The sequence below is a fragment of the Drosophila elegans genome, unplaced genomic scaffold, assembly GCF_018152505.1.
Source record: "Drosophila elegans isolate 14027-0461.03 unplaced genomic scaffold, ASM1815250v1 contig_468, whole genome shotgun sequence".
NCBI lineage: Eukaryota > Metazoa > Arthropoda > Insecta > Diptera > Drosophilidae > Drosophila > Drosophila elegans.
Window position 1 is genome coordinate 3,876,049 of NW_024545855.1, and position 15,275 is coordinate 3,891,323.

Consider the following 15,275-nt stretch of genomic DNA (forward strand, 5'->3'; position numbering starts at 1 on the left):
ATTACGGCCACCTCGCAGGGACTATGTCCCTCTGCACGAAGTGAACCGCCAGGCCTGGGTGGCTCTAATCCAAGGGTAGTGTGCATGTCCAAAAACTCACCGCTTAGAACCAGGCCATGTCCACACATTACACACTGAAAAGTAACCTAGAACAAGCACTTTTACGGCCATAACTTTTTCACAGAAATAATGTATATTAAATTGAAAGGAAACTCCATTATATTCTGAAAACTACGATTGTGGCCTGGGGCGTGTCTTTGATTCCCACAGTGTTATAGGCAATTTTCATAAATAATATTGTTTTTATTTATAAGTTATTTATTGGTAATGACAGATTCAATAGATTTTGGGCACTGTATATCGAGTTTAGCTCTTTGCGAGGGAGTGTTCGGGTTTGTACTTTGATGAACGGCAGGTGTGAAACATTTCATTGCCCAAAAATAACGACCTCTGTGAATTTTCAACGCCCCCAGCGGTTGGATATTTATTGTCTAAGCGAATCTACCCTCGGTGTTTTGGAGTGCTTCAAAATTAACGGCCGAGGGCAACTTGAAAACAGTAAAGGGAGCAAAGGCAGGTCTTTAAAACTGAGTTACCTGGCTCCTGCTTGTTGGAGTGTCCTTATTGATTGGGCACCTTAATTATGAGTCCGTGTGGATGAGTTTGAAGCTGTGGAGCAGTGCTTTTTTTTACTGATTGCTCAACCGATGCTGATTGATGGTCGCTGTCAGTTAGACTAATCGACTGGTCACGACTAGGCGAAAACTTTAAGTGCAGTGAAAACCTCCTCAGCATTGCATACAAATAGCATTTACTACTTTCGTGATCAGAGTTAATTTGGAGTGACAGCTTTTTAAGGGTTTAAAGTCTCAACAGCGCACAGGACACAGGCATTAATATTAAATGTGCCCAAGAATGGTTTGGAGTGTGTGTGATATAGAGGGGCTCAAATCATGCGCAACTTGAAATAAATTGTTAAGCATTCCACTGGAAAGCCAAGGTCTCGACCCAAGTCTGTTAGGGCAATATATGTAAGCCAAGTCAAGCAAAAGGCTGGCAACAAGTAAGCAAACAAACATCAACGTCTTGGATGTGTGCATTAAAAGTCAACGACTCGGCAAATGAATTGCAGGCCCAGGCAAATTAAATTAGCGCAGCAAACTCGTGTCCTTGTGGGTGACCCCAAGAAGAAATTATTTTACCCAGCGAACCCGCACCCGCACCCGAACCCGAAACTGTCTGTCCACTTTATGAGACTTCGTCATGGCCAAAATTTTGACATTAAATATTTAACTTACCTGGCGTAAAATGCGCTTCATGGTAATCAATAATCTGCGTGGGCAAACTTAATTAGTCAAAACAAAAGTTATGGGATGTTCTTTGGTCAGCATACAACTTAATGTTGGTTAGAAATAATTAAAGTTAATTGTACATAAAAACCCGCTGCAATTTGATAGGCCTGCCCAAGTTCCATTAAATCTTTGGCTGATATAACACTTGGGTGTTCGAACATTTAAATGTGCGGGCAGCTCCGATTTCACAGCTCAGCATCTGACATAATTGCACCGCCAAGCAAGTTGTCCTCTAAGCCAACTTTAAGATGTTGCCAAAAGACACAAAGAGAGCTTCCTAAGAGAGGGCTGAAGAGAGCGAAAGAGCGGTCCTGCGCAGTTTTTCGCAGATCCTGTTGCTGCTATGCCCCGCCTGCCTGGATTTACGTTGCGTATACGCAGTGCTACGTAACGCATACGCCACGTAGTGCCAAGGAACGGCTGGCTGGACACAAGGAAGGACGAAGGAGGGCCAACAGTTTGCGGCATTCAACGCACTCGAACGGTACTCGAGCGGAAGTGCGAGCTGCAAACAGCTAAAATCCACAGTCTAGCATTCTTGGGCGTATATATTGCATATATATATATATATATATATAGTACAACCCCCGGGCGCATTGTTCACCCGGCATTATGGAACGTGTCTGGGCATCTCTTGAGTTTTCGGCACCCTCTTGGGTCGCTAGGTGTTTTTGGTGGTAGCACTATGAAGGCGCTCGCAAATTCAAATCCATAAAAGTGTCATTAGGTGGCGCATAAAACACAAAAGGTGCTCGCTTGCCCAGCTTAGAAAATAATTAAAAAGGCAAACTCAAGTCCTGAATTAATGGCGCATAAGATTTATGCAAAGGGAGTTTGGCTTTTGAAAAACATCTCTGCTAAAATATTGGCCTTAAAACTGTTTCAATTCATTTGGCAGAAATTGCCGAGAGAATGAAGGGCACTTCACAGGTTGTATCTATAAGTTTTTTAAATAGTGGCCTTCCCTCTGTTTTTCTTCCTTGCCCAGGAGTAGAATATTCAATTTGTTTTTTCGTGTCGGGTCGAGAAAGGTTAGGCGTTTAATTTTGCTCGAAAAAATTAGCAAAAATAGAACTTAAATATTTATGGACCCCGGGGCACGTGAGTGGATTCAAATTTGATTGTTGCAAGGGGTAATCGTTGGCCACCGCCCAGAAACTCGGGCAACTGAATGGACACAGCCTTTGTTTACGTTTTCAGCTTTGTTTGTGCCATAAAACAGCAGCCCCAGACGAATGTCAGATTGTCCAAATTAAGTAATACGAGTGTGTGTACGGTAAACACACTCCCTCAGAAACACACACACCCAACCGATGACATATATACAAGCACACACACACACACACCCAAAGTTGTGGGCAATTAAGCGTTGTGCTTAAGCCTTATGAGGTTTTCAGCGCGAGATAAATATCAGAGGTATAAAAGAAAGCAGCACCATCACATTTGTCAGTCAGGCCGTCTTAATAGTACACTTAGAGAAATAACATATTTATATATGCGTCTTTATATTCTTTTTTTATAATTTAATTTCTTTAAGATACACAGCATTTAATATTTGAATAATAGAAATATTTTAATAATACATACAATTTCTTAACAAATATAAATTATATTTTATTGTTTAAATAATAAGTAACTTGCTGAAGTACACCTTTTAAGTAACTAGTTTAAAATATTTTTCTGTATTTACGTTTTGATGTTTTGAACATAATTTATGAAAATACATCCAATTTTGTAACTGATTTTTCCCTGTGCGAAAAGATATAAATGTGTTTTGTGGGCCTGTGGAGGGTAATAATTGCGCAGGCATATTACAGTTATTTGCTGAAATAGGGGCAAGTATGGTATGAGATTAATTTGATTACACTTCAATGGAGGCGGGTGTGTATCTAAAAGGTCTTTGGCTGATTACTCTAGCCAGCTCTATTTTGAAAACGTGTTTAAGTAGAGGGTTATTCGCCACCTGTTGCCTTGCAGCCATGCCGATGATTTCATGAAAAGAACTCTGGCAAACACTTTCCAGACATTGAATTCCACAAGGAGTGGCGTTTCATTAGGAGCTAAACATAAATTAGCTTTTAAGTCGATGCTAGTTGTATTTGTCTGCTGGCTGTTGCCCTTGTTTAAAGTTCAAAAAGCGTGAAATGCTAACAAGTTAATTAAAATTCCCGCAGCGTTTCACGTGCGATTGTTTGCTTTCACAGGACACAACAAGAAAATGAAAGCATTTCTTTTCAGTTTGCAGTTGGCTTGCCTGATTTTTTTTTTCCATTTGCGTCTTGGCATTCCCTTGGCTGAGCAAACACTTAGCTTGTAAGAAATAATGTAGACAAGTGTAAATTTATATTCCCTTCAGCGGGCGAAAAGGGGGTCTTTGGCCACTTAGTGCTGCCTCCCGAGAAATATGCGAGGACAGTGTAAAAATTTGACTTGAGCCATGAAAGAACTTAAATATTTCTCCAAGTAAAAAGCTATTTGCATTGTTTATTCAGCGTGACTTCAAAAAGACAAAGTATCTGCTCTGTTTTCAGTTTCCAGGTGTGCTGAAAGTCACAGAAATTGCCAAGTTTATTGCACATAAGCGCACAACTTTTGCAGAAAGCAAATACAGTAGCTCTCTGCAAACTAGAACTAGAAAGGAAGTCAAGATGTAGCAATTACAGTACCAAAGTTTTAGCTATCCCCCCATTGGGTTCACTTTTAGCTGTCTGCCATTTACATATTTCACATAATGTGTATATAAATAAAGCCGGAGTGCCGCTAAAAGCCACACCGCATCAAAATGGACTTTGGGAATTGCGTCAAAATGAGAATGTGTAGCCGCATTTTCAAAAAACTCTATCGGTTTTGGCTTATCCGCACACTGATCCAAACATATACACCTAGAGAAAAACCCCATAGGAAAATTAAACACTAAAATATTTGACTGTATCATGGTTTTTCAAAATATAAACTTACTTAAAGTAAAATAAAAACATAATAATGTAATTATTAACATATTAAATTGGTTTATACAATACGAAAATCGTAGATTTACACTTTTTTAACATTTTTCCATACTTAAATATAAAAATGAAAGTTTAACACACTTTGACTAAAACACAACTACCCTCGGGGTTAAATCAGTAACGAAAACTTTTGGATTTACCATGATTTTACTTTGGGTGTACAAAATGTGTTTATTAAGTTATGTTCTGATTTTGCCAAAGCCATAAAAAAAACTCTAAGTATAATTTGGGCATAAAACAGGAACTATAAAAGAGAAAAGCTTTTATGACTCTGTCACCATTTTTACCTCTTTTTTGTTACAATACATGTTGTTACAGAAGTGTGCAAGAGAATAAAAAAATTAGTTTACAAAAGTATATCAACTTATGGTAAAAATAATAAAAATGTTGTGATTAAATTAATTCTTATTACTCGTCAGTGGAGAACATGAACATTTTGCAATTCACATGAAAGAAATATAGAATCAGATCATGAACATTTTTATATTTTAGGTACTTACTTTTCAAGCAATCAATTTTTAAATTCAGTTTTAAAGAAAACTTGAATCATTAACGTTTTACTTGTGGAAACAATATATGGAGTTCACAACAGTGTGAAATTATGGATTGGATAACATACGCCTAGCGGCCTGCGATAACAATTTGTTGTGCTTATCGATTAGTTTGCGGATCTCGACATTTTCCAGCACTTTGTAGACGGTGGTGTTATGAACACGCTGCAGTGTGGCCATTTCCACCTTGGAGTGGGTCAGCTTTCCATTGTCCAAGGTCATTCCCAAAACCTTAATAGCAACATCCTTTGCGTTTTCCAATTTCGGCTCTAAGTACCCTTTGTTGAAGAGTTCCTGCTCGAGCATGGCCATTGCCGCTCTGTACTTACGACCAATGCAGGTGGCTTTCCAGCCACTATAATTCCCACTAGGATCGGATTGGTATAGCTGGAATCCGAAGCGGGCATCCCAGCCCATGTAGATTAGGGACACGCCAAAGGGTCGCTTGCCTCCGTATTGCGTATACGCCTGTTTGGTATCACACAAGTGCGAGACGAGCTGTTCGCAGGGAATAGCCTCGCCAAAGGTGAAAAAATATCGCTGTGCAATCAATCGCAGTTCGCTGGTCAGCACATTTCCATCCGCAGTGTTGCCCGTGACGCAGCATGCCGTGCCCTCACTCAACCGGCAGATCTTCGGTGCCGCAACACTGGTGTCCAAAAGCCTATCGGTACTCCGCTCGGCGGCCAAAAGGACACCGTCCTTGGCCAGGATACCCAGGCAGGTGCTCGAGTGCAAAACCGCCTCCATGGCATATTCCACTTGGTATAGACGGCCCTCCGGCGAAAAGATCGTGGTGCGGGAGTCGTAGAGACGCGCCATCACTTGAGAATATATCAAAATATAGAAGAATATGAGTCTCACTTGATGTTCAGTGAACAGTTTGTAGGTAAGTGAAAATATACGGAAACAACGTTACAATACACAAATCCAGAAAGTAACCACCTACTAGAAAATCGAGAAGATCAAAGAAATCATTTGGTTTTAAACATACTTATAAGGATTCGTCTTTTTAAAAATGCAAATTATAAAAACTTAATTTTTTAAACAAATAATAAATTAGCTTAGATCTTTACCTAAAATATAATCCGGCTTTTTTAAAACATTTCTATCACATTTCAAAATTCGAAATTAATTTTTTGCAATCAATTGGCTTTCAATGTTTAAAAATTTATTTTTCCTCAAATTTTTTTAATCGGATTTTTATTGATTGATTGCACAATTAAGTCTTTTTTTATTTTACACAAATTTTTGTCAAAAATGTCTAAGTAATTTATATTAAGTAAATTACAATAGTAATGATTTCTTTCTTAAAAATTATTTTGTTAAAATGATTTGTTAAATTATTTTTTTAATCATAAAGTCAAAATTCTTTGATACTCATAAACACATTTTCCATTCCCTTTAGTCACAATTTATTCTCATTTCGCACAGTGAAAAGTGTATGTGGCATTGGGGTTATTGCACAAAGCGCATAAACTTATTAAATATGCAAAATATCTCGTTTTTTTTGCGGTAAATGGAGAGGCTCTGCTGTCAGTCGCGAATTCGGGGCTCTGCTCTATGTTATAATAAATGCTTCGCCGGCAGGGAGTTGTTGGAATAAATTATTCATTGAGGTCAAAGGTCAAAGGCAAACCAATGCCTTTGGGCCTCTGTGGCGTCTTCATTAATGTCAAAATCCAGCCTACAAAACATTCTGTCAGTTTTCCAACTGACTGCAGTCGGCAAACTATCTTAATTAGTTTCTCGCTGGCAAAAAAGTTTATCCAACCCGGTGGGACTACCCTAGCACAAAAAAAAAACAAACCAGAGAGACCGCAAAGCATGTCGTGTTCTTGAGCAGTATAAAATCGATGATCCATATAACGATCCTGATAGGTGATTAGGTAATAGTGATGGGAACTGTCTGGACACTATGCACCCAGAAAACTGGAAAAAGAACACACAAGAACAAGCTTAAGTGGAGTGCGCCAAGTCGATTGGAAAGCAATTCGCTTGCCCTTGCCATGCATAAAATATGAGGCAACCAGGGGCCATAACTCAATTTGCTGCTGCTGTTCCCCATTCCATCTTCCGTATTCCGTATCCTCGCATCATCATCAAATCGAAATCGGTATTGGTATCGGAATAAAAATAAAATGCCTGTCTGCAATTTGGTTTAGTTCAAAAGCCCATCAAACTCATTACGTAGCATTCAGGCCTGACCATTTGGGCCACATTTTCCTCCTTTCCTCTTTTCTGACCCGCTTTCCTTCTTTGTTTATTTTTTGACAGACGAATCCCCCAACGTGGAGCGTATGTGACAGAGGATTCAGAGACTCAGCGCCAGCTGAGAGAAAATATTGGGTGGTTATGGTTGATTATGATGCCCCTTGTATAACACATACGGCTTGTATGAAATTTGAACGAGTGTGGGGAACTGAGCCGGAAAAGACCCTCATCAATATGGATTTTATGATGGACATGTGGTTCCAGTCCGAGTAGAGTTTGTTAAATTAATTGCATAAATAATTTACATAGTAATTACACGCACTTCTACTCGAAAGTGGCAGTTGCAGGAATGGAACCCCAACCCGTTAGCATATAAATCAAAATGCTAATGCACTCGAGTCGATAGTTGCATTTCACATAATCTTGCAAATTCTTAATTACGTAATGCCACAAGCTGACTTCCAGCCGCAGTCGTTGAGCTTTAATTGCGTTTCCGTTTCCGTTCCGCCGACTCATCCAATTTCAACCCCAAACTCAACTTTGCTAAAGGATGCCAGAAAGTTTGATATAAGAAAAACGAAAAGGTTAGAGGTTTGCGACTTAAAAAGGTGAAAAAACCAGGAAGCGATTGTTTGATTTGATTTATATTTGTAATTTTCGATTAGGGGAAAAAATAAATTTTGTGTAACACTCATACAATTAATAATGTATATATTAATATAACACTGGTATGATATGGTAAATTTAATATGCACATACCATTTTTTTTCAAACCACATTAGTTGAGTATTATTATATATTTATGTATTTAATTTGAAATTCATTATGAGCATTGCAGTAACAAAGTATTAATGCATCCATTTTACTTAATGAATTGCAAAAATAACAAGCCAATAAAACTACTAATGTTGCTCTATGTCTGATTAGACAATTAATACATTAACATTATCATTTCAAACTATTTGACTAACGTAATTTATTAACTGAAAAATAAATCAAAAAATGATACTATTCTGGTTTTCAAATTACCATTTTACAACCAATTGAGTAGTCATAAAAATGTTTAAAGATCATTTACCAATTGGGCAGGTGAACATATGATAATCTGATCAGTCGATTGATGATCGGCCATTTCAACATCTCAATCGATCAGCATTATCGGGTCGAACAACTATTGCATGAGCCCAATTTTATGACTTAGCATATGAATCGAATTATGGCTTCCATTGTTGTTGACTGTCCATCTATGGATCAAAAGCCAAATGGGAAAGAAACATCTTTTGGTGTATCGAATGACAAGACAAACGATCGACGATACGCTTTTAATGCGCATTGTTGGGCATAAAGAGGTGGCGATTAAAAATCAATATAAATACATCGATTGGTATTTTAACGGACTACAAAGGAAACTCTGAACACGCTTATATTTCGTTATAGAAACCATTATGCAAATTGACTGAGTGAAGACCCCATGTAAAGTGAGCACTCATAAAGTTGATTTATCCAACGGAATCAAAGCGAATTTGCATAATTATAATGGCGTGAACAGCCAACGAGTCGCCTCAAAGTCTGAGCCCAAAAAACACGTCTCACAAATCTATCACTGGGATCTTTTGCTGGCTTAGAAAATATGGCAAAGATTGCGATGGTATCTCCAAGGGGTTTGGTCTCCTCGTTTGGCCAGATTTGGTGGCACCTCGTGATCGATCCAACTGGATTGCCAAATGCATAAATCACGTGCCAGTGCCTCAAGAAACAGAATTAGATTTCACACAAAATAGAGAATGGAGGTCGGAGAATGGAGAACGGCTCCACTCGGTAGAAATTTATGTAAATGCATGAGTTGAGACCCTGAACTTGAAACAAGTCGGCGGAGCAGAAGCTCAGATCACTTTAGTTTGCTGCTGAGTTAACTGGAGATCGGTCGGAAATTTAAAGTGGGATCTGCCCCCAAAGAAAAACGTGTTGAGTACGAATTCCGGGATTATGTTCAGGACGTGTTTTTTGGTAAGTGACTAACAAGATGTGGTAATCTTTGGTTTAAGTTGTCGGTTAGGATTTATCAGGGTTTATTCCATATTTTTTTTAAAGAAAGTTTATGGAATTCAACACGATTTTTATAGACGTTTTTTGAACATTTTTCATCGTGACTATTAACATAAAAGAGTGTATAATGGGAAAATGTTATACATGATACATTATGTAAATAAATGGGTAGCCAAACATACATTGTTTAAATCATGTTGATAATTTTTGTATAAATTCATCAAACACAAGCCACGTAATGTATTGCAATATATTAATAACCTTAATTAAGCAACCAGAAGTGTATTGTTTTCTAAAGTTCTGCATCTAATAATTTTAACTTCAACGATGAAAAAACGAATCTGCTTAAACCCAAGGCTGACACCTAAAACCGCAGACCACTTACCGCTTTAAAGGTCGTATATTTGGACACCGATTTTTTGCTTATTTAAATAAGGTATTAATTGGTTGTAATTTGTCTTGCAGTTATTGGCGCTTTTGGCAGTGGCTAGTGCTGGCCGGGAGTATCTGCCCCGCCCCCCGATGAAGGCGTACGTCTATGGCACTCCCCCGCCCAGCACCATGGCTCAGCTGCGCCGGATAATCCAAGGTCACCTGGAGCGTTTCCAGAAGGCGGATGAGGAGCACTTTTCCCGTCGCGCCAACATTCAGCTGCTAAAATCGGAAGTGCTGGGGACGGAGAAAAAGCAGCAGGCAATGCAATTGTGGGTGGTTCGCACGCCCACTATTTCCGGTTCGGCCTCGGAAAACGCGCTGGATTACGCCCTGGCCCCGAATACACCCACTCCGAAGGACTACGCGCATAAGTTCCTGCCCGAGGGCAAGGATGTGGTACCCGGAAGCTCTTACATTCCGCTGCGGTTGCTGGTGATAAAGCGCTGAAATATCGGGCGGCGGCTTTTGTTGCTCGAAAAAAACAAGTTCCGGCGGAATGCCGATAGCCCAGACAACCAGTAGTAGTTGCCTAGTTGGCTAATTGGCTTTAAGCTTACTGGTTCTTACCTCTAGCTTAGCAATACTTTAGTTGTTTATATGCTAAGGCCCCCGTTGGCAGCTCAGTTCGCTAATCTAAATTAAGTCACCACATCCCGGGGTCCGTGGCTAAGACTTACGACCTTAACGCATCCAATAAAACCGAAATTAAGCCGACCAGTATGCCGTCGTAATCTATGAAATACATTCACCAAAAACTAAGTTGTCATCTCATTTACATAAATTAGAAGTCATAAATTTGAAGTGAGCGGGGAACTACTAGGCTTTAAGCGGTTAAAAGCTGTCTAGAAAACCGGTTCGCCTTTTATCGGTAAGCTCAAAATAAAAGCTTAAAGCTATACGAGCCAGGTTTAGTCTTTAACTAACTATTACAAGTTAAGTTCAAAGCTGGATGCTTTTCTAATTTTATTTTCTACTAAAGCTTTGTGTAACTATTTATATTAGTCAACAATAAATTGATAAAAGTTAAAAGTTGTCTATTAAAATGTAATGAATTTATAATAAAATTGTATTTATGTTCAGATTCTATTTGAACTGTTTGTTGGTGAATCATTATCTTGATGACTAACCCGTATTTAAATTTTTATGTTCTACACGAAAGTCCATTATAACCGGTTGTCTCTATGGCAAATAGAGATAAGAGATCGTAGATTGTATAATCTCCCAGCAAACATTATAGCATTTGCAGCACAGCAATGTGCTCCTTCTACAAAAATTGTGTATAATGGCGTTTTTAAGAGATATGATGAGGAACAAATGATACACGAAGTCGGGTAACATTTTCTTTAGAGATGAATGATAATTGAATACAGTAAGCTGCATTTACTGAAAAAATTTAGACACACCCCTAAATGAAGACATATTTACCTTTATAATTTACCATTTAATTTAATAGACATTAAATCATTTATTAATTTATTGTTCTTATATAAATATTTTTTTACAATTTGCTTTAAACTAACTTAGCTAATTTGTATACTTAGTTACTGGTAATATGAGTTGATGACTGGCTTGAACGTTTTAAAATTGACTCCGTGGGCATTTCGATAGTTTCCTGGTCGCTCTTCTTGCGCAAATTGCAACAGAGACCCAACCAGGCCCTCTGATTGTCCTTATTGAAGACTATAAAGTATAGGAATAAAACGAAACCCTGTAGTGTTGCTGTAAGGCAAAAAAGGTAGGCAAAGATCCTTCCAAAATCAAAATAGGTACACAGCCCGAAAATCCAAGTGATTCCCAGGAGAAAGAAGAGTAGTACGAAGAGACCCAATTGCTTTAAAATGAGATTTCGAGTGAACAGAGTTTTGTAGACACTCCAGGTGATGTAGCCCACCATAAGGGCATTGGCCACAGTAATCAGGCCAATTGGTAGTATAACTCCTAGACTCAAGCCATATCCCGAAGGATAACACAGAATAGGAGTATCCAGTGTATTGTTGCTGGGTCTGTAGCAATCGGGCTTCAAAAAAACAACCAGTAAGGTGGGTATAAGTGGCAATGTCCATGCCACAATGGCTGCTATTAATATATAGTGTCTGGGGTGATTAACCCCGATGACCCTGACATATCTTTGATACTGCAGGAAGCCTATGATAAACATCCAGCTGAATACAACTAAGAGTAAATACTGCATCACGGCTCCAATTAGCGTACAACGATCCAAATTGGTTTGATCCAGCTGTTCCAGCAACTGACTTTGACTCAAAATCAGGAAGAACAGCAACTGAAGACCCAGGGCAGAGCAAAGGTTTAGCAATATTTTTGTAGAAGCCAACATCCTGAAGCTTTTGAAAACGGCTGCAGTCAGGAAAATGAGAAAGAGTCCAAGAAGCGATAGACTCAATCCCACATTGGTTATAATATCCAAAGTGCGATCATCTTCGTAGGTGTCCAGTCCAGTCTGCATTTTGCTAACTCCCAGTAGAAATGTGAACTGAGTGAGGTGATCGGCATGACAGAGGATGACTGGATTTGATGAATTTTCTGAGCTGGCACTGCCGCTCGTGGAAATTCCATCACTTAGCCAAGTCTCGTAGTTCCAATAGCCACATCCACCCTCAGATGGTGTTCGATTTGTATTTCCATTGCGCAGGAAAAACGGCAACTTCTCGGGTAGCTTGTGATCTAAGAGAGAAACTAGTGCTTTAGAATTGAAAAACATTTTAATAATTTCCTCAATCATTCTATATCATAATCGCCCGCTGTTTAAATTTAGTATACCATTAAAAGTATTTTGTTTTAGCTTCAAATTCGAACAATCAGTGACTATTATTTATACTGCATAATAAGGTGTTAAAGAAAATATAAATATCAAATGACTTTTTTGTTGTTCATCCAAATCTTTAAATAAATTCTGTCTTAATACACTTACCTTCCAATCCTGGTATGGTTATAGAGATAACATTACTAGTGGGCCGTCGTTTGATTTCCTCATCTGTCTCCACAAAAAGAGTATCTCTCGTGTAGACCTTAAAAACTAGGTAATTGGCTCCCTTTTTCTTAAGTTTCGTCCACAGTGTTTCAGGTAGAAATGCAGCAGTCTCCAGGTTATCAATCGCCCTTATATCATTTTCGTTATCCGTTGAATGTAGTCTCTTAAAATCTGACGTAAAGCCATCAGAAAAGACAGCAACTCCGGTAACATTGGCCACGTCTGGATCCACAAAGAACACACTAAGCTCGTTTGTCTTGAGAACCACAACTCCTAAGTCCAGAAAAGACTGAAAATTAAACTCCAAGCTGTTGTTAAACTTGCTGATGTTTTGTAGCAACATTTTCGGACTCAATGCATCCAGATAATCCTCGAAATTGCTTAGCAAGGAATTGGTGGCATTTGCTTCAGCGGAAATTCGCAGAGTTTCGTTATCGGTGGTCATCACTTTTTGGCAAATCTTCATCAGATCCCCGACAACTTCAGCATTTCTTTCCCGATTCCTAACAAGCGAGTCGAATATTTCCGAAATACTTAAGACATCGGCAGCGGCAAGTTTCTCCTCGGATTGAGTGAGGAGACTACTGAGTTGGCTAATCATATCCGGCGGACTGCTTACAGCCAGAAGGTTAATACTTTTGCTGAGTTCTGGGGCCGATCTACAGGTTATATGATCGAGGCTTTGCCAAACTCTATTGCCACTTCGAATTTGACACCTGCGTCTGACGGGAATTCCTCTTTCATTTAAACACAGATCTCTCAGATAAGCCCTTTGACCAACTCTGGTTTTCTCCACGCGATTGCTTCGCACTTCCAAGCCCTCATCCGTTTCATAGTTCAGCTCGAAGTCTTCGGCCTTGCAGAATCCTCGATTGCAGTCCTTATAGGGATTGTGCGACAGCTGACCATCTGCATCGACACAGAGCAGGAATCGCAGGTTCTTCAAGTGGCAGTAGTCCAAGCATCTGCCCACATTAGGCTGATCTAGGGCATAAAGGGGCGAGTCTGTACTCCCGGACTCGAGTATTAAATAGCCAGCAATCCACCAGAGAAACAGCAGCATAGTGCTATATATTCTGTAGTTTAATTCAAGCGCAGGCTGTGTTGTCGCACTCCCGAAGCTTCGCGGTCGACTGACGGGGGAGCGATAAAATGCCAGTTGCGATAAAACGAGTTTTCATCTTCACATACCCTGAAAATAGGGCCTGCGAGAATTGCCACTTTCCTCACTGTTCTTTCTGGGAATTCGGATGGTCTCAAGGTAAACTGGTCAGAATTGCAGCATCTTCAAAGGTTGAACGGTGAGTTCTTATTTTGCTGCTCCAGATATAAACTTAAAGCTTCTTCGAATACTTGAACTTTATTAATTACCTACCTGCATAAAAGAGATTAAGGAATTGCTGGTACCGAAATAAACATTACTGTTGTTATTAAAATTATATTACCATGTTGTGTGTTGCTTAAATACTTTGTGAATAGTTTTATCATGTATATCTGTTATTATTATTGAAATTATATTACCATGTTATTTTTCGTTTAAAAAAGTTTTTGAAGTTTTATCATTTATCTCTGTTGTTACGGCTATCGTTTAAATAATAGTACAATGATCTTTGTTGCTTAAAAACATATTGTATTGTTTTGTCATTTTTCTCTGTTATTACTGTTTTTGTTAAAAGTATATTACCATAATTTTTCACAGTGTAATTTTTTTACAATGTAGTCTTGTATAGTTTTATTTTGTATCTCTTTATCATGCGTAGTTCACTTCCCAATTAAAAAAAACAAATAACGCTGATAAAAAAGATAAATGGCAATTAATGAATTTGTACAACCAAAGCACTGAATTCATAATAAAAAGATAACATATAATTGAGGTACTCTAAGAGCTGATAACACTTATTTTAACAATTTTTTTTGTTATAATAATAATCATATAAATTTCATTCACAATTTTTAGGGTATTTAAGGGTACGACTACTAAACTACCCTAAGACCCTCTCTGTTTTATAAAGAGCAAAAATAGTTAATCAACTCTCAGTTGGGAGTAGCCATAAGTACATGACATGCATGCATCGATCGGTAGCTGCTGGATGTCAACAACTATGATAAGCAGCCACCTTCTGATGTTTCACCCCACTGCTGTTTTAGAAGGTGTAGATAGGTAAATTCAAATATTTGTACTCAGATAAAAATATAATCATGCAGTGATATTCGACTTTTTCGAAAAATCTAATGTTCTTTTTAGCAAGGTGTGAAAAATCTCTATGTCATATTATTTAAGATAAGATATGCCTATTGCAATAGAAGTAAAAAACTACTGCAGGTCTGCAAACAAATAAATTCTTAAAATATAAAATAGTTAAGTATTTTTTGCCAGTGCCCTCCTCATAAATCCACAGCTTATAAGATCAAATATGTCGATAGGTGGCAATAGAATTACCCGCGTGAATAATTAGATGCGCTACTTGAACGGCTGCCACCATCATCGCCAATCATCACTTGATATTTTTTCACTTTCTGAATAGCCACTCAAGTTTGGAGAGTTCGCGCGCGCTTATAGAAACAAGTCTGAATACTTCCCGACAATAAAAAGTCTAGGCTTTACAAAACCGACATCATCTGCCAACTTATTCTTGATTACATGATTTGTAAAATATATAAAAATAAAATATGCGTAAAA

The 15,275-nt window shown here is 38.4% G+C and overlaps 3 protein-coding genes across 3 annotated transcripts; 1 reads left to right on the forward strand and 2 right to left on the reverse strand.

Annotated features, from left to right (window-relative positions):
• Positions 1–4,847: 4,847 nt before the first annotated feature.
• On the reverse strand, positions 4,848–5,817 carry LOC108142921 (proteasome subunit alpha type-4-like). Its single transcript, XM_017267010.2, has one exon. The coding sequence runs from the start codon at positions 5,731–5,733 to the stop codon at positions 4,960–4,962; it is 774 nt and encodes a 257-aa protein (XP_017122499.1). The 5' UTR covers positions 5,734–5,817; the 3' UTR covers positions 4,848–4,959.
• Positions 5,818–9,019: 3,202 nt separating this feature from the next.
• LOC108142922 lies at positions 9,020–10,522 on the forward strand. The gene is made up of 2 exons (XM_017267011.2): positions 9,020–9,132; positions 9,637–10,522. Exons 1-2 carry the CDS (start codon positions 9,112–9,114, stop codon positions 10,051–10,053), a joined length of 438 nt encoding a protein of 145 aa, XP_017122500.1. The 5' UTR covers positions 9,020–9,111; the 3' UTR covers positions 10,054–10,522.
• A 571-nt stretch (positions 10,523–11,093) lies between these two features.
• LOC108142909 (adhesion G-protein coupled receptor G4) lies at positions 11,094–13,715 on the reverse strand. The gene is made up of 2 exons (XM_017266997.2): positions 12,536–13,715; positions 11,094–12,288 (listed from the first exon to the last, which is right to left on the reverse strand). The coding sequence occupies exons 1-2, from the start codon at positions 13,656–13,658 to the stop codon at positions 11,144–11,146; spliced, it is 2,268 nt and encodes a 755-aa protein (XP_017122486.1). The 5' UTR covers positions 13,659–13,715; the 3' UTR covers positions 11,094–11,143.
• Between the last annotated feature and the right edge of the window lie 1,560 nt (positions 13,716–15,275).

Coding starts and splice junctions, on each gene's coding strand:
- LOC108142921 (XM_017267010.2), bottom strand. CDS start 5,733: ATGGCGCGTCTCTACGACTCCCGCACCACGATCTTTTCGCCGGAGGGC.
- LOC108142922 (XM_017267011.2), top strand. CDS start 9,112: ATGTTCAGGACGTGTTTTTTG. Junction 9,133..9,636: donor TGTTCAGGACGTGTTTTTTG/GTAAGTGACTAA, acceptor TTTGTCTTGCAG/TTATTGGCGCTTTTGGCAGT.
- LOC108142909 (XM_017266997.2), bottom strand. CDS start 13,658: ATGCTGCTGTTTCTCTGGTGGATTGCTGGCTATTTAATACTCGAGTCC. Junction 12,289..12,535: donor AACCATACCAGGATTGGAAG/GTAAGTGTATTA, acceptor TTTCTCTCTTAG/ATCACAAGCTACCCGAGAAG.